The sequence below is a fragment of the Numida meleagris genome, chromosome 9 (genome assembly GCF_002078875.1).
Source record: "Numida meleagris isolate 19003 breed g44 Domestic line chromosome 9, NumMel1.0, whole genome shotgun sequence".
Taxonomy (NCBI): domain Eukaryota; kingdom Metazoa; phylum Chordata; class Aves; order Galliformes; family Numididae; genus Numida; species Numida meleagris.
The window spans coordinates 851339-871015 of record NC_034417.1 but is presented as its reverse complement, the minus strand read 5'-3'; the positions used below and the strand labels follow the sequence as shown (position 1 = coordinate 871015).

The 19677-nt window shown below is 44.0% G+C and overlaps 1 protein-coding gene across 1 annotated transcript in view; it reads right to left on the bottom strand.

Annotated features, from left to right (window-relative positions):
* ARIH1 (ariadne RBR E3 ubiquitin protein ligase 1) overlaps positions 1-19677 on the bottom strand; it is a 47320-nt gene that overhangs the window by 21449 nt on the left and 6194 nt on the right. Inside the window, exons 2-3 of the mRNA XM_021407027.1 lie at positions 7802-7869; positions 677-821 (exon numbers count right to left, since the gene is read on the bottom strand). Of these exons, the coding sequence (XP_021262702.1) occupies positions 677-821; positions 7802-7869 (213 nt within the window). The remainder of the gene's footprint in view (positions 1-676; positions 822-7801; positions 7870-19677) is intronic.

Sequence of the window (19677 nt, the reverse complement as noted above, 5' to 3'; positions counted from 1 at the left end):
AAGCGCACAGCTTCATTTTATTCCTAGCCTCACCTAGTTTTACGCTGAACGTAGTAGCTTGACTATTTTACATTATTATTTACTTCTTTTAGAAGTCATTTCCTTTCCTGGCATTCTATTTGAGTAAACCCCTCTGCCTGTCAGGTTTTTACTTTTTTCCCTTTCATCTGTCATTTATTTGCATGTCTCAATTGCTATCTGACCTTTTCAAAAATCACTTGATCCACCACTTGTCTTTTCCTGAATAACTTTACCACACCGCTGCCCAGAGCGCAGCATCCTCCAAGGTTTTTGCAGAAAACACTGAAATACAATGCTGCTTCATCTTAACCACTACTTTCTGAAGCTTACTTAAAAAAAGTTTGTTGAGGCACACAGTAAGAATTAAGAGAATGCATAAAGCATACATCATCCTGTGGTCCCTACGGTACTACACAGATCACAAGACACACTGTTTACTGGATTAAGAGACAACCTTGGAATGGTGTTTTCTAGGCTTCAACTAGAGATAAGAAGGCTCAATCAAAAAATGAAACCTCGCTGTTTGGTTTTTTTTTTAAAGGCTTTTTTCAAATGCTGTTGGATAAGTCCTTACAGAATTTCCAAAATGTGAAGCTTCAGACAGCAAAGTCAGGAGAGTTACCAGCCAACAACCACTCTGGATACCGACACTCACCGAGTTTGGGTAGTTCAGATAGCAGATCTGACAGGGCATATCCTGAGCTGATGACCTTGTGTTCATCTGGCGCGTTCGAGACTTTTTACTTGGATTAATTACATGACACTCTGCAAAGAGCTTCTCCAAGTTGCCATCAAAGTACCTGTAAAACACAGAAGAAAATGAAATTTTAACTACCTTCCCTTTAAGTTATTTTTTTAAGTTCTGCAGTTAAACATACAACGTTGATTCAATACTTCAAAAAAAAAAACAACCATACAACACACCAACTACTCTCAGAAGACTCTTCATTACAAGGTGCAGTGTTTTCCTGACTACAGAGATGGATATTAAAAATATGATTTTAGAGATTGGGGCTTGAACTGCACGCTCCTGAAGACTCAGGTACATTATTCAGCTCTTCAACTGCATTTCAAATAATTCACAACTCTCCAAGTGACCACTGTGCATGAAAGCCCCAAGAGAGCAAACTACAACATCTCACTTCACATCCCAGGCATCAGGTCACCTTCCCGAAGAGCAGATTTGATTCTCAGACACAATTCTCTTCTCAGCTTAAGTCTTCCATTTTTAGCTAACGTTGTAATCAAGGCAACATTAAAGAGGAAGCAGAGAACAGCAATCAGTTATCATCCATCAATTAGCAGATCCCTAGCTCCTGCACTTCATATTTTCCTCAGCGTGTTTAGTATACATTAAGTATCTCAAAGAGGTCCTGAGGAGGGTCAGACTGGAAAGAACCATGAGCATGCAAGCCAACCTCTTCCCAGTACCAAGACACTGCATCTTTCTGCAGCCTGCAGCACTTGTCAAGAGCCAATTAGATCTGACAATTAACCAGCTAACCTTGTCTGCATGTACATCTCCTTCTCAATATCAGTAAACAAGTCATTCCCTTCCCTTCCTCCACCACCAGCAAGTTAAACCCATATGAAGTAGCATCTACTTAAGAATAGGAAGAGGTAAGAAAATGTCTTATCTCATGTCTCCCATCAGATAACACTCAGCTACTGTCACCTGAATCCTAGGACTCCAGGCTCACTACAAATAAACATGGTATTTTGGCATTTATGCCAAACAGCCTGATTGCAGTGGCCTCAAAATCACTATGTCATGAGTCAACGTGCCACTCAGAAAATGGTTCACAGCTGCTTCATACATTTCTTGATGCAGTTCACGTACTTTACATCTTAATGTTCAAAACATTGAATTTTGAAGGTACTGGTGTATTCTGGAATCCCAGCACACATGAGGCTTTGCCAGTGCTCTTCGGTGTCAGCTCAGCGATTTAGCTTAACCAAGGTATTTATTTGGCTTGCCTTCAGGATTACTTATATCTAGAAAATTTCAGCAAGTGAATTCAGCACAGTTCCATTACACGCCTGTTTACTGAAGTTACAGATAAATACTAACTCCACAAAACACTTCCAGCGTTCAAATTGTTCTTATACACAGCACAAGCAGCGTAGGACATCCTCTGTTTGACAAGAGCAACCAAACAGTTAGGTGTGATGTTTGCAAAGAAAACATTTCTCAAGACAAACCCTATGATGCAACCTTAATGCTGGCGTTTGCAGTTGGCTCAACACTTATGGAAATACCAGGGATATTTGTAATGGTGGGCTGTTTTTAAGTACATCTCCACACCAGGAACCTGGCTTGACCACTGTCATCAGACATCTCCTCTTACACAATCCGCAAAAGCTTCTAAGCCATGACACCAACAGCTGTTTTTTTCGCCTGGAATTCTTTCTCCCCTCCAAATGCTAACAGCAGCCAATGCCGAACACCCATCTCCTTCCAGGCCTTTCAGTAGTTTCTCAAGAACAGATAGGAGCTCACCATTTCACTGGGCTCAAGGCTAGCAGTAAAGCTAACTCAAGTTCGCTTCATAAATCCTATATCCAGTTTAAACTTTTACAAAGCATTGATTCACTACTAAACACTCCCATTTTGGTACATGATCCACTGCCCATATTATAGTGTTTCTATCTCAGAAGCACCTGGTCTCTCCTACACTTCCCCGGGAAGCAAATGAGGCAGCTGAGAAACTCAGCACAGCCACGCAAAGGAGTAAGAAACCACATATCTAGATTAAAAAAAGGCTCCGTTTTGCCCTCAGAACAGCCGCACTGCTAATTTGTACGGTGTTCATTCTGCTCTTTGAAATGGTGTAAACCATACCAGTGTTAAAGGGAAATGGGGTTCTGGGTCCTCCTCCTCACACAAGCTGTTTTCTTTTAATGCATTTGCTTTCTTCAGTGTGCCAGGATGCGCTGAGCAAGTCATTTCCCCAACTATTTGTCTCTGTCATCACGCAGGGAGAAAATTGTGAACTCTGTACAATGCCTAGGAAAACCTGGGGTTCCCTGAACACACACAACTGAAATGGGAACTCCAGAGTAAATTCCAACAGTCCTCCAACCACTCCACCACTCCTTGTGTCAACACACTCAGCACCTACACATAGATTATTCCAGCTCCTTCCATGGTTAAGAATGACTCAGTTTCAATTACCACATCTTTTTCTCCACTTGTTCAAGTGTCAGCACAGAGCATGTATCTGAGAAGATCCCCTTTGCCCTTTCCGTGTTCTTCCTCGAGACAATTCTGCAGTTGCTAGCTGTGGCAGCCTCGCCAGCTCTGCTGTCTGCTACTCGTGTAACACTCTTCCTCAGCTTCCTTCACCGTCCCAACACAGCTTCTCAGCTGCTTTCCATCTCCATTCATTCTTCTCAAATCAAAGACGAGAAAATAAATGCAGCCCAAACAAGATTTCACTGCAATCTCATACGATTTCACCTGAGTATCCTAAGGGATGCATACCCTTCTCAAGAGCTCCTTGCTAGCAGCTACATTTTTCATCTACTAGAAACTCCACATTCTTCTCCATCTCTGTTGATGAGGCCTGTTGTGATCCTTTGTACTAATTCCACTGCTATGATCCTCCCAGCTGTCTTTCTCCTATACCACATCTGGATTTTCCTCAGAACTGAATGCCCTGGACAGATTTGTGCCAAGCAGTTAGTTAACGTCAACAAACATTCATTCCCCAATTAACCAGTAAGGGTCTTATTAACAGGTTCCATCTAGTCTGCTGCTCCCCTCTTGAGTAACGAATTTCCACACAGACCTTAAGTCCTGTATCTATAACATATGCCCTCCTATTTAATTTCATCCATGCCATCATTTCTGCTGTGAAACCTAGGAGAAAGAGCCTTTAATTTCCCATCTATCTTCCTTGGAAGCTCCACTGTTATCCCAATCCCTCCACCCACCACTTCTGTCCCACTCACCTGGATGCCCTGACACCAGCTTGTCCTGCACACGTGGTCATCTCCTTTTCTGCCCCACCAGATTCACGTGGGCCACAGGGCAATGATCATTTCTGAATGGAAACTGGAAGATTTGCTTTGTGCCTTATCCTCACTGCAGACTGTTCCTCCACCCCAAAGTCTCATTCCCTTGACTGCTCTGGCACAATTCCTAAAGCTCTGGCTATTTAAGGGCTGCTTCTTCATAGCTCCATCCTCCTTTTCAGCCTGAAGGAGAAGCACAGCACCTCTACCATCCTTCTGATGTTGGTATTCACTCACACAGGCCTAGCAATTAAATCTCTTATGCCTGTCTTCTCTCCACACCACAGAAATCCAGTAATTGTACCACTAATGGCATTCAAGAACTATTATGGCCTATTCAACATTAGATTTTGCTCAATAGAACTGACTGATAAACTAATACAACCAGTTACTGAAGTTCATTTATTTCATTACAGATAGAGTTGCTTTCTCTGCTATTTTGCACTGAACAGCCACACAAGTGAAAATACTTTTCAAGTTCTTCTATAATTTCTTTATTGCTTACCAAAACCAAGATGCTGCTGTTGGAAACTGCCTAAGGACAGTTTTCTAGACATAATCAAATTCCATCCAAGGGGATATTTAACATGAAAACCCTCTCTACTAAAAAAAAAGCTTTTAGTACACACTTTGGGCTACTTATTAGTGAAAGGACATTTGTAAGTGTCACAGAATCAGTATACTCACAATAAAAGGCACCTTCATATCAAATACCTGACCATGAACAGTATTTACTATATATATATTTTTTTTAACCTGCTCAGTCCTGCTGAATAGCCTTAAGCACTTACATGCCCCGAGGAAAGGAGACAGGCAGACCTACAGACAGGACCACAAAAGTAAGAAGGAGAGGCAACTGGAGCTAGCAGCCAAGCCAGCCAGGTGACACCAGTGCAGAGACAGCCACTCAGAGAAGCACCTGTGCTGGACTTGAGCATTTCTCTCTGTACCTCTAGCAACTAAATTAGGCATTGGCTATATGCTGAATTAATTATCTTTAAAACAATTTAACATCTTCCCAAAGACATGCATAGCACATCAGAAACTGGAACATCTCCTCCACTGCCCACTTCTATTCTTCAGACCATCCCACTCCAAAACACCAATCTGGCTTTCAGACCCGGTCAAATAATTAGTATTTCATCAGCAGATAAGGCAGAGTTTCAGTTGTGGCTATTACTTCACTGCAAGTGGAATAAATACCTGTAACACACCTGCCTTTTTAGTAACTCCATACAATTATTTCATGACAAAGCTGTCACAGACAACAGTAACCTGCTTATTAAAAACCGTGTGCAACAATACAACAAAGCAATGAAGAGGTTTTCATGTTTTAAAATACGGAAATGTCCATCTCACGAGCCCTAGTAAATAACACCCAACACTTATCAAAAAAGAAGCCACTTAAGTTTATCTGCTCTGCCACAGGCAAATACTGATACAGCTGCCTGTCAGGTCCTGCTGATTCACGATGAACTAGGGCAAAAGAGATGCTGGCTAGCTCTCTCTACACACCATTAAGCGACCTAGCTCAAGCTCAGGCTTGGTGTGCCATCAAATACCAAAAACTGCACCCAAACATTATATCTGAGCAAGCAGTAAACCCATCCAAACAGCAGGCAGCAACAGGAACTTCCCGGGAAGCTTTCCTAATGGTTATTAGGAGTGAAAGAGGCCAAATTTATAAGAGCTCAAGTGCTTAAAATAAGAGATACCATCTGTAGCTAGCTCATGGCTTCACTTCCAGCTCCATCACCATTTCATACTGACTGTTTTGCATCCTGGCTGTCCAAGTGATCGCTTGCCTCCTACCCTAATACCACAGCAATTACAACATCTTCTTCCCCACTCTATCAAGAGCCAGCTGTCAGCATCCTGCTCCTGGCTGAACGTGGAGAGTGTCAGCAGAGGGCTGCCATGGCCTTGGTGATAGCTGTCTGATGAAGAAGTGACAGAAAGCAGCAATAGCTACTTGAGAGAAAACACCGTTGTGTTTTTCTAATCCAGTGGGGTATCAGCATATCACCACTGGAACTATGGCTAGCACGCAACAGTTCCACATAAGCAAGGGCCACATATTACATTTCTCACAGGGGTAATCCTATAGAATTACAATAAGTATTTTAATGAATGTGTACAGAGAGTAAACGTTCATCTGTGAACTTCGTAAATATTTACATGTACTTAGTATGTTTTGGCTGCAACCTGTAAAAGCCTTCATTTAACAATACCTCCCACTGAAGTGGCTGACACCCCCTTCAACAAAAATGCCCAGCCCAAGTTCGTTTTGCTTTCAAATCAATGGCAGACTCAATGAAGCAAACTTTCACTGAGAAGGGCAAAAAAAAAAATCCTGAGTAAACAAATGATGGTTTGGTACACTTATGTGGGGGTGTCTCTAAATGAGATGGAGGTAGCCAGGGAGAGTGAACTTTAGTCCAACCAAAGGAACCAGAGCAAGAACCTTAAAGACAAAGAATGAAGAGACAGAAGTTACACAGAAGGAACTAAATCTGAATGCTTAACAGCTGTAGTCAATTTAAATAGCCTCAAAGAGACTATATTCAGCCATAACACAAAGCCTTCATATACCTCCAAGCACTGCCTAATAAAGGTCATCAATCTAACAGAAATAAAGTAAAGACTGAAAAGCTTAAAAAAAAAACAGTTCAGAAAAAAATCGAAGCCAAACAAAAGAGATGTCTCAGCAACAGCACTAACTGAAAACGTTAAGCCACCGTTCACCCCATCAGAAAACATTTCAGCTACAGAACCACCAGCTAGTGGACTGCTGCAGAACTGCTGCTCTTCTAGTTGGTATCCACTAGCAATACTACAACTCCTTCCGCACAGCTTTACAGACTGCAAAGCCCTCCCCTACCCTGATCACTGAGTAAAGCAAATGGTAACAAAGAAATCCTACAGGGTCCTTCTGTCCTCACCCTAACACTTGGTACAAATACCACCCGTAAGTCACTGCGCAGCCTCCACCGCTCTGCTCCTTCTGGTCCAGCCTAATTCTTCCCCCAGCTCCTACAAGCCAACTTCTCTAGCTCCCTTAAGATGTTTTCAACAGAAACAACGGTGTAACAAAATAATGAAAACCAAAAGGTGCATTACCACTGCAGCTGGGTTCAACCCAGCAAACCAGAAAGTACTTTTACCAGCACTACTCTCCAAGAGCTAGGCACCAAAGATGAGAAGCAGCCATAAACTGCTCTGCTCAGAGAGCGCCAGTATTCCAGTCATTATTTATACACACACCCCATGCAAAAAAAAAAAAAACCCTCGTGCTGCAAAGGTGAAGACAAAGGCAGATACACTACACCAGCACCCTTCATCAGTCAAGATGAATTTGGTTTTGGCAAGGCTGAAGAATAAACAAGTCAGGAACATGCACGCTAGGATGATATGCAAAAAGTAACTAAATCCAAACCCAAAACAGTTGCAAGATAACAAGAGCCTGTTCCTGCTTGCTTTAGTCCAAAGTGCAAAAATCCAGTGGCTGCAGGTAATCAAACCAAGGTCTGCCTTCTTCCAAGGGGCAACTAACTCCCAAAACTTCTCTGAAGCCTAACAGGCATTATTAGCATTAAAGCCAGGAGTTACCCAGCCAGTAAGAGGAAAACATTCCTCCTAAAGGAGGAAACATTTAGAGCTTATACAAGAGATTCTTCTGCCACACACTGTGCGATTCATCTGTTTACACATTATGCCTGCAGAAGCATTTATGACTGGATAAACGTGCAATGTGGCTGCTTACCTCTCCATCAGCTTCTCTTTATCCCAGTTGAAATGGCTAAGCAGTATTCGAGTGATAGTTGCTGGGTTCTAGAAGGAAAAAGAAAATTGAATAACTGTTTTAACAAGTTAAAATGGTATTATGAAAACCCCAGGTAAAGTTTTAAATAAGTAAATAAGGATGTCAGTGTTTGATAACGTGTTGTCTGCACAAATTATGTCTGCACACACTGGAAAATAGTTTGTCCGGGCAGATAGAAAAGGTCCAACATCTCAATGTCCCACGTGCTTACACAGCATCCTGCATTTATGTTGCTACAATGCAGGAAGGACCAACCAGTCTGGAAGTAAAGTCAATTTTCCCTTCTACAAGTCTTTCCCCCCAACTTCACCTCTCTCTTCCAGCCAAGAGTTTGGCCATATGAGACAAGAAACCCAATAGAATCCATCTGTTACACCCCAGACTGTGTTTTAATTCCCTAAATCCAAGCCGCTCCAGCTCATTTTGAGGACCATCCACACACAAAGGCAGGCAGCAGCAAGCACCCCAGGACTGGGTGCGTGTCCTCTGCCATCCGACACCAAAATGGAAGTTTGCCTCGGGGCAGATTTTCAACGGACGCTCTGAGGCTGCTGAAAGTAGGACACGAAACAGCAATGTGATTTCAGAACCTGCAGGCTATAGCTAAAACTTCAAGCTGCCAGAAGCCAGCCCAAGGAGCAGTCCCACCCTCACATCCTGCACTTGCCATCCCACAAGAGTACCGCTTTACTTTTTTTATGCTGCAACACTGTGGATTACCAACCTGGAAACTGACTTTTTCCCCCCAGTCAGTCCCCCAGCCTCTTTTATTGCCTGACTACACCGATAGCTGTAGCAGCAGAAGGGACAGGGCAGGAATAAGGAGCTAGGGACAAGCAGGACAGCATCTTCAAGCAGTAACACCAATATTCACTGAAACAGAACCTCAGAGTTGAAGCGTGAGCACAAAGAACTAGCCTTGCAGTTTTTGCTATAAGAAATCACACTCCTTCCCTCCTCAGTGTGTTCATATGCTCATCAATGCCAGTACAGTTTAAGGCCAAATTAAGAAAATCTTCCAGCCTAGAAAACCCACACAAAGAAAAGCAGCTTTAGAAACTCATAATAGCTCTAGGAAGCGTGCACGCTTAAGTGAGCTACGTAATCAAAGGTGAAAACTCACTTTTTAGCAAGCAAGCTGATCGGTAAGTGATCTTGGTTCTAACTTGTGCTCTGAAGAAATCTCTGTTTCTCTAGGACAGGTCTTGCCTCAAAGCAGCAGATCTGCTTCATGTACCAGCCCCAATACAGACATACACGCCTGTAAGGCACTTGATTATTCAAGTCCCTCACCCATGCCACACTCTATAGCTACAAGCTGGGACTACCTATTAATTGCTTAGCAGGCTAAAGAGTGACACATGCAGTGCCTGAGTTTTCTCTTTCAAAGGAGGAAGACAGACAATTTTCCCTGTTCTGAAGGGTAAGTTATACTGTTAGCAAGGAAATAAATAGGTCTGCAGTGAATATCAAGCATCGCAAGGCAAATCCAACATAAATAAGGAGTTCTCAGTGGCTTGTTGGGCTTCAACTTCCCGTAGCTATGGCACAATTTGTTCAACATCTTAACTGAATAAAAAAAGGAAACAGCAGCAGCACAACAAGCTCCTACCAGAAATAGCTGCTTGGCCCATCCACAATCCGAAATGTAAAACTTCACTAGATGTTTCACTGATACAGAGGACTAACACCCCTCTGTCCTTGTTATATTGTGCACAGGAATTTAATCCACGCCTGTGTCATGCAGGGAGGACCCAAGGAGAGGAGGGAGGCAGAGATGAGAGGCTTGGTTTGCATAATATAAGTCCCAGATAAGTGCAAATGCAAAAAGCTCTGGCATGAGGGATTGGCCTAATTTATGGCCAGGCACACCTGAAAAGTGCCAGTAACAGCTGCTCAGCATTAACTGCGTGCACACACATCCTTCTCACAGTTATTTGGGAGCAGCTCTGGACTGTGTAAATCCCAGCACTTGACTGGGTCCTAAGACACACTCAGTTGTATCCAGGGTTAAAACGACACCAAAATAATTCAGTTCCAACCTCCACTTTGATACTGGTTCTGCTACTGCTCCGCAGCAGTGCCACTGTGAGAAACACCAGCAGTCACTTGGGACACCTGCAAGGATTGCCAAAGCATTCCATGGATGCTGCTGACACAGTGTCTCCCTTCCCGTCCTGACGGGCTCCCACCTGCACGCAGGATTACGCTCTGGCTGCCGCCCCGCAGGGATTAGCCACCAGCAGGCCCCAGCACCGCTCAGACAGGATTACTACTGCATGGGGAGAAGCCTGCTCTTACAAAGGGCATTTTCTGTTTGAAGAAAAATAGAATAACGAATGAGTGAAGCAGCCAGAAGCAGCTGGGAAACCAGGGAAAAGCTAACACACTCAGGCGCTCCGTTCTCAGTCAGACGCGGTTTGATGAAAGCCAAAATAGATCCCATTTACAACAGGCACCTATTAAATTCTGCACGTCTAGCCGAGGACGACTGCCTGGAGCTCAGGGCAGCGAGCCTGTTGAGATCCAGAGAGAAACGAGAGCTGAGGAGCGCAGCCATTTTGTTGAAATTCTCCGGGCACTCAGAGACGCGCTGTCACAACATCAAGCGACCACAACGGCGAGCTCTGCCCAGCCAGACGCAGGCAGGCAGGCTGCAGCACGGGTTTTGTTCACGTTCACAAAGCAGCCAGGTCCCAAACCGCTTCAAACCGACTCCACTTCCTCGCTCCTTGGGGAGGTATTAACATTTACCATTTGTATCTATTCCATGATACTTTGACACGCCAATGCCGGCAGGATACAGAGGGAAGCTACAAAGGTTTGGAAGTCACATCTGGACTTCTCCCAAGAAGCATCACAAATTGAAATAAAACTCCTTGATTTAGCAGGATTTCAGAAATTGGGTCACAAGTGTCTGAGTTCAATTTTTTCGGCTGCCTAAATAAAGGCACAAAGGGAAAGGAGGAACCTGGATGCGCAAAAACACTAAATGAATTACAAATCAAAGATTATGAGGACATCGGCTTAAATCTCAATTTCCAAGCAGAGCAATTTGCTGAATGACAGTTTGCAGTGCTCCATCCATTCATGTTTTCATCTGTCACAACAAGCTGCATGGTTCATTCCCGCTGCTTTTTCCAGACAACGGCATCTTTCAGACTCCAGCTTCTCAGCACGTGCTGGGAGTAAGCTGCTGTTCCAGTTGGAGCGTTCACTCCAGATAAAAACCATTTACTAACAGCTCATCTTAAGCCTCGTTCTCCAGCAGAAGACTTTCCCACCTCCTTCACGCTTGGCATTGATAAATTCATTTTGTTTCTTTCCGTTTCATGGCTTTCCATTTTGCTTTTTAATCATGGCAAGAGTTTTCATCCCAGCTGCGGGATCTACTTCCTACCCGCAGCAGCTTGCTCAGACTCGTCCCATCGATATGAACTTGATGCTGCTTCCAGTCTGGTTTTCTACAAAGCTGCTCCAGCACTTATGAAGGAAAACACCTGGTTTCAAAGTAAGCAGTTGAGTGCAAAGATGAAGACTTTTGCTTGCTAGTGAAACACTGCACGCGCTGGTGGAAAAGCAAAGGGTTGCAAAAAAAAAAAAAAAGGTCAAAATTCCACCTATGTGAAACAACCAGGCAGACATTTGCTTGGTGTCATGCCACCACTGTAAATATTTCATCAGTGAAAAACACAGTGCCTGCCAGCAGAGGAGCACGGAGTGGAAACTGCAGCTGCCCTCTGAGCACGTGCAGGATCGAACGGCATCTCCAAAGCTTCCCACCGCCGTGCACAACGCCCAACAGAAGGGAAAATAACCAAAATAACCAACGTGCCACATTTGATGGCAGCCAGGGGACCGGGAGCAGTTTCACCGTGAGAAGGTTTGGAAGATTTCTTGGTCAACTCCAGACTTCTGTCTTGCCTTCACCGCAGCTCGGCAATGGATGCACCACGTGCATTGTCCCCACTGCTCTCAGGATGGCTCCAGGCTGCAAGGGATGGCTCAGCAACAGGCACTCATCTGCACTAAATCCTGCCACCGATCAGGAGCCAAACACCCCAACAATCACTCAGTTTCTGCAAACACTGCTAGGCTTACACTGTCACTGCCCTCTGAAGACCGACAGCTCGTTCTCCACCTGCAGCACAGAGCAACCAACAAAACACACCTGGCACCGCGTGGCTGCCTCCTTGGTCAGCCAGTAGCAAAGTCAGCACTGAAAGCACTGAGTTCTGCAAGAATTAGGTCACCTCCTCTAACACCACTGCTCCTCGCTTCGTGTCTCCCAGCCCCGTGCAGGTAACCTTAGGGATAAACATGCAGAGTCCAAAGTGTTTTAGAAAAGCTTTTAGCCAAACTTGTATTACAGCAGCACTGTCACCAGAAGATTTGCATTGTTTTACAAGTGGGCTGAAACATCTTTGTTTGGGAGGATCCATTCACCTTTATTCCTTCACCAGACAATTGCAGGAAATCTCACCAACACAGAAACCCATTTCTAGCAGCTTAATAAAATTCCCAGGAACCAAATGCAGAAGATGAGATCTAAGTGCGGAGCACTTCTAGGAGTTGATCTCCTGAAGGGTTTATCTTCAGACTCACTAGTTTTTAAGAACACCAAGTGCTCTGAGAAGCTGCTACCAAACTTTTGTGTAACCTAATATAGCCAGGCTCAGTTACAGACCGCGAGAGCGCTCCGTGAGAAGATGAGGACAGCAGCGGAATGCATCAGTCCACCACTGCTCATCCATTCTCTCTTCTGCCATCCCCTGAGGCCTGGGAGAAATCTGTATTGTGGTGCACTTCTGCCATCAACCACGTCAAGCTTATGGGGCTGATGCAACAAACACACGTGGACTTCCTCCAAAGTCTGCCAGAAACTGTAATAAGAGAAGAAACCAGTACTATTCACGTTACATCCCACTGAGGATACGATCTTTGCATCCTACAATTGCACGGAAGCCATGTTAAGAGAGAGTTTCTAGCTTAGAATCACCCAAATTTAACATTTTCCTGCACTTCCAACCAACTCAGCATGAAGCCAGGCTTCCTCCCCATCTATCGCCGCTGTCCTAGCTGCTATCCACGGCAGCTTCCCCCAATACATCCATCAGCTTCAGCCTCATCTCCTTGGCTTCCGACATCTTACTTCACCTCATTAATTGCCCCTTTTCACATCATCTCTAATTCTGAAAATTAAGTTCTGCAGAATTGTTGAATTAGTACCACTATGTGATGGCATCAAATTGTAGCTTGATATCAAGATCCCAGTTTGTAGTAACCTATCTGTACTTTGCTGATGGTTTCTAGCTGATGAACATACACTCTTCTACCAGAGGAAGATAATAAAAAGCAACTTCGGAGAAAACTCTATTACTTGAGTTAATTGGTTCAAGAGAGAAAAACGAAGCAGTCAGCTGCTTCACATTTTCTCGGAGCCTTTTGGAAAGTTTTCAGGTTAATGATTAAAAGCCACAACAAAAATCCATTGTCTAACAAAGCTTTTAAATCTGAAATAAAAATCCTAAAGCAACAACTCCGAGATGAATTAGCAAATTTGGAAACGCCAAAGCTGAATTCACACTGTAATACTCCTAAATAAAAGAACACTGGATGGGCTTGCTATGCTTCAAGCATTCTCCAGCAGCTGCAGAGGCTCAACAAACCAGCAGCTCAACAGACGTACAGCTACATGCCAGGGAAGGTTGTACTGAATGTTTCAATTATGTTTGCCCCTATACCAGGAGATCTACAGTTTGACAGAGATATTAATCCCTAATTGACACATTTCAGTTGAAGAACATTTTGGCTTTTACTTCCTTTTGCTGCATCTTTTAGGAACAAAGGCAACCCTTTACGGAACAAAGACCCCCAGGCTGAGGCACTGTGAACGTGGACAAGTCATGCCCCTCTACGCTACCTGAGGTCTCTGAACAGACGCGCTTTCACAAACAACGCCCCGCTTCCAATTTGCTTGGATCACAGAGTGCTGTAGTTTCACTGCCCCCAAAGGCAGCATCACACCAAGTACTCCGCTCCTTCTGGTGGATCCCATAATGAGAAATCCCAATGTGTCACATCTATAGTTTCCCAAGTTGCCGCTGAGTGACTACAGCTGACACGCCAAGAGAACCGGAGTGGGAGCACATGGGTGCCGGGTATGCTTCAAAATAGGGTAATTCAGCCCATTGCCTCCCACTCACAAATTCGCAAAGACTTGCCTTAAGAGTAGGAGAAGGTGCTGGTATCATTTTTATATAGTTCACTCAGTTTACTATTTCAGTGGCTCCTTAAGATTTTCCACAGCAGAGGAAGAAAACGGTGTACAACCCAGTGACTATGTTGTATAAGGGCAACCCTGAAGTCAAAGGACCCATGGGTTCATCACTTCCCATCCTCTCCTGACATTATACACAACTGCTCCTCCAGACTTTTCCCCCCATCCTCGATGAGTCCACGGTACAAAGATTCTCACCCAACTCCACTTTGTTCTGACCCAGAGTTATTGAACAGTATATGGTACGCAGTACATAGCATGTCATGATGTCAAAACACTAGGCAGTTTTTGAAGAAAGAACACTGTATATTAAAAAAAAAATAACGCCACTGCATACCTCAAGTGAGTAGAAGTCAGGCAAACAACTAGAGAGAACATCTGCCTGCTGTAGGGAGCCTGCTTTGCACATGGGTTGGACTTGATGACCTCTAGAGGTCCCTTCCAACCCCTACAATTCTGTGATTTCTGACACCCACTGCACCACACACAAACTGGAAAGGGTAAATTCCTGACAACTTGTGTTCCTTTTCCCCCACTGACAGTTTCCATAGCACGCCTGTAGGGTCAAACGTATGCCAAAACAATAACAACTGATTTTCTGCATTAAGCGTGCAAGTTCTCTGGAAAAGCCTCTGGCCTCTCAGACCACTCCTTTGCTGGTCTCAACAGTTCCTCCAGGTGATGCTTAAGGAAAGAGCGACTTGTCTTCAGATGGCGCACAAGTAGAGGATCACATCCCAAGGATATTCAACCTTAATGTGTCCCCCAACACCACTTAAGACTCAAATGGTCAGTCAATCTGTCTCCCATCCGCTTCTGCTAGTGGGCACTCACAGAGAGCATCTATACCAGCAGGGCACAGACAGATGAGACGTTTATCACAGGTGAAAGATAACACAACCCAACTATGGGCTGCCTCGAGTTCACTGCCATCACAACAACTCCTCAAAAATCAATGGTTTCCATGACAAACCATAGCATCTGTGCCCAGACCTTTACCCAGAAGACATGGTGGACACAGATGCTTCTCACCTGGCAGCTGTGGTAGTGCTTGCTTACTCAGTGCTTTGGTCTTCTGAGAAGAAATCAGAACAAAAGCAAAGGCTAACTTCTGTAGACAAAGTCAGAGCTCTTGGACTCACCAGTACTTGTGAGGTGAAGTACTGTGCAAAAACCTTCCAATAAATAACACGCCTATGCAGGCCATGTCCTCAATCAGGACATCACAACTAACATTTTCTAACAAAGAAGATACACAAGTAGTAGAAAATGGTAAGCCAAAGTAACTTCTTTGATGAGCAGCATACAAGTAGCACTCACAAAAATCAATTAAGTTAAAAATTGACCAGAAAAGCTAAACAAAAACTATCCCAACTAAAAAAAAAAACTCTCATTGCAGAGATCAGGTTCTCCCTAATGCATTTTGATTCACAGTCACCAGGGTATGTAACTGTTAACCCCTCCAGAGACCCACCAGGGATGAGAAATACAGACTTAGTGGAAGAACGTTGCCAGTGGCATTTTACAAGAGAAATTTTAGGGAGCAGAAATCCTTCGTATCCTTCATCTTATCTTTCCTCTCCAGGCTTATGGTTGGTGAGGATCCAAATGTGACATCTCTCTCTTCTCTGGCCCTTATTGCTTCAGATTCTGACCCTTGCCTAAAGCAGCACAAATCTGACAAGCCGTTCCCTCTCTGGCACGCTTGGACAGAGAGGAAATTTCCCCCACTCACCAAGGCAGCAATGAACATACAATTCTTTAGGGAAAAAAAAACATCTCGCTTGGGCTGACTTGATTTCCCCACCGCTGCATAAAGGCCCTGGGCTCCTTTACACACTGGCTACTGGTTGTATGTGGTTTGGCACACACATGGTGTCACGCTGAGAAACAGGAAGCGAGCCTACCCTGGCAGTGCCCATGCCGTAGCCTACAAAAACAAACAAAATTAGCGATCTTAACACTTTTAAACTAGATAGATCCATGAAATCATCAGGGATACATCTTGGGGATATAATCTTTGGCAACATTTTTATCTTGGCAAAAGCCCCAGAACAGATGTGGTTATGGAATATATCGCTTCCCCACAGAAAATAAGCTATACCTGCAAAAGCACTTTTTTTCTGGCAGAAGCTGTATCTGCACCAGGAAAGTCTGCCAGCATCCTTTCCCCAGCAAGCCTCTTCTAGCTCAGATCATTTATAATGATGACTTTGCAGTTTATTTACCATATTACACTCATTTAGCCTTAGTTAGTTCTATAACCAGCAAAACAGAGCCCCACCAACATCCCATTTTACGAGCCAGAATTTCTACTTGAAGTGATTTTGCCTGTTCACACCTCAAACAGAAGCCACCACTAAAGAAAGGACATTTTGGAGGCATGAAGGATCTGGCAATTCACTTATTCATTCTCATTCACATCCTCCAAGAACACGCAATTGTAACCGCAGCCTTCATCTGCTGCACTTCCTACCTGAGCACACTTGAGTTAAAGAAGCATTCTACTGGGATTCAGCACAACAGTGACCAAACATGAAGCAACTGGAGAGAATAAGAAATCCCTCCCATTTTTTCATCTTTTTCTCATTTAAGGGAATTACACTCCCGGGCTTGTGGATGACGGATCCCAAACATCCCTAAGCATGCTCCTTCTGCATAGCTTCAGTATCAGGCATCCCAAAAATCACTGCCAGGTCTTTGCGCCATGTTCACCTCCTAGCAGCTTCCTGGTAGCACCAGGAAACCTGCAACGTACCTTCCCAACTGAAGTTAAGTTATCTTTCATTTCTTAAATGCAACAGTTCAAGACCTGTATCAAGCTACACTTCATCTTCATTGTCTTACCTAACTACACTTATATTTACTATGAGCTACCTTTGTCAAACATAAAAATATCTTCAATTATTAATTTCAGCTCTTAGCAATATGAATAAGGAAGTTTCAAATACATAATTTTTCCAAGTAAGATAAAAAATGAGCATCAGAAGAGCCTTTACTGAATACGCTAATGCATACATAAAATATCTATAAAACTGAAAAACAAAACCTCAAGTTGCTCAGAGCGCCCTTCAAGTAATCACAGAAGTATTATTAATTACACAAACGAGGACATTAAACATGTTTGTTCATTGGATGTTCATAGTAATTAGAAATTGCTATTTAATACTTCTGCATGCGCGTACCAGGTAGGATTACGCTCTGAAGACTTCCACTTCACACAAAAACCAGTTTCACATTAATGGCACCTACTGGGTTCACTTATTGAGGAATGCAGAATGAGAACCTGCATTCTTCATTTTACAGCAAGAACTTACTGCCTGGGCTTACTAGAGTTTGCAAGAGCTCCCAGAAGAGAAATCAAGCAGCCAACTACATGCTGGAGTGCTCTTCCCAGCTCTTTATTAAAAAGTCAGCACTCAATCTAGCTTTGAAATACACTGATGGGTGAAGCTCTGTCACTTCTGAGTTCCTGTTCTGGAATCTCACAACACCTTGGGAGCCTTCTCCTCGGGTCCCTCAAGGCATAGATCCCACACATACGCCCCCTTATTCCAAAAACAAAGTCCTTAAGTCTTCCTGTTTCCAGACCACTCCTTCCACCTCCCTGGTTCTCAGATCCCAGAGCTGCAACAGGATGTAAATCGTTAAGACTTCACTTATTCTTCCCTTATTCTTCTCACCCCGTGTCTCAAGGGAGCCCATTCACTCATGAGAATTCTCCTATTCCCCCCCAAGATCCCTCTCCACATTTGTTCACCAGACAAAGGAATGCTGATTGCTTTTCTATTTTGTTACACAACAACGTGCAATCCCAAGTTATCAGCTGCAGAGGGAATCTGAGTTTACAACAGCCATCAGAACAGCACTCTCAGAAGTTACATACACACCTAGAACTCTATACGCACCCCAAACAGGCCACTGAAGTTGAGCCTCAAGCTCACACAATTTCTTTTGCTGCCAGCCATTCAACCACTACAACTTCAGGTCAAGAAAACAGAGCAAAGCGACTGCACAGGGTCAAACAGCAAGCTGGCTGATAGCTGGGAAGAAGCAGCACATTTAACCACTGATTCCCTTACCTGGAATGAAATGACTCAGAGAAGTACTTCACTCTATCTCATCCCCATCCACGCATGCATAAAAGCAGCACAAGAACAGTAGAATCAAGTGTGCCCTCCTGTGATTTTTACATCACGGGCTTGTTCAGATACCAACCACTTCCTCTGTGGCTCTGAAGAGGTTTTGCTCAAGCAAACAGGTCAGCTGCACTCAATCAGGGCAGCACGCTCGCACAGCTTCCTCAGCACAGCCCTTCAGAGGCCAACCCAGAGCTCCTAGCACGAGGTGGAAGTGGAAACCTTCAGAATCACTTCAAGTTCTTGGGGTTTTTTTTTGTTTGTTTGTTTTTTTACCTGGGAAGAAAGTCTCTTGTTGCTCTCTTTAAGAACAGGTAGACTTACGTTTGAAATCTCTGAACTATGACCCAAGGAAGTTAGTTATTTTGCCAGCTGACTATTTTCAGGCACAACTATACAAACTCTTCTCATCCTGCACTTATAGTGTATTCTCCACTCCACAACGACTTCAGCTGTGCTCAGGCAGAATCCTCTTAGCAAGAGCTCCTACTCCACCCTGCTCAGCTGCTGGAAAAGAGTTAAACCTTGGCATCCCTTCCCTGGTGAAGGGACAAACAAAACATTATCATAGAACATTATTGACAGCAAGCACAAGTCATTTTCGTCACGTGCAATAAAGACAGTAAGCAAATAACCAAGCTTTTAATCTCTAGTGTTGGAGATTACCACCCTCCAACCCCTGAACTCAAATTACAAAGCAATCAAAGCTGGATCTTTTGTGAATTAACACACACCCTCCCCACATCAAGAGGCACGCTTACGGTGCCTCAGAAAGTGGAGGGTAATTCAGACACCCAGAAAGCCAAGCAAGTCATAAGAAAGCCCTTTTCTCCCTTGCATTTTATCCACAGCCACCTCCCCAGAATACCTGGTTTTGAAGCAAGGTGGCCAATGAGGCGCTGCTAAGAGGGGCTGCGATGCCACCTCTTGCACAGGACACAGCAATGTGTCTGAAGAAGGGGGCTATGCCACAAGAGAAAGAAGCAACTTTTTTCTGAAAAAAAAAGTTTGGCTTATTAGAATGGCTTATCAGTCTCCTCCTTGTTCCAAATACAGATACCTGTGCAGATGTGAACCTCTGACCTCACGCTGCACTAACACGCTCACCGCAGTGAGCTACCCTGAATACCAGACCCAGTTACTCAGCAGGACTGTGCCATGTAAACAAGGGACATCTTTTGAAACTGTCATAGTTATACACACATCTCAGACTCTAAGAGGCCCCATTTTGGGAAGCACAAACACTGCTGAACCAAGTTACATGTGAAGCTCAGCTTCTTAGGAAGCCTTCAATAGCAATTCTCAAAGCATTCATTTAGCCAGTAGCCATCACAGGTCCAGATCAAAAGCTAAAAGCAAGCTGAGGAACCAAGCACAAGCAACACAAACACAAGGTT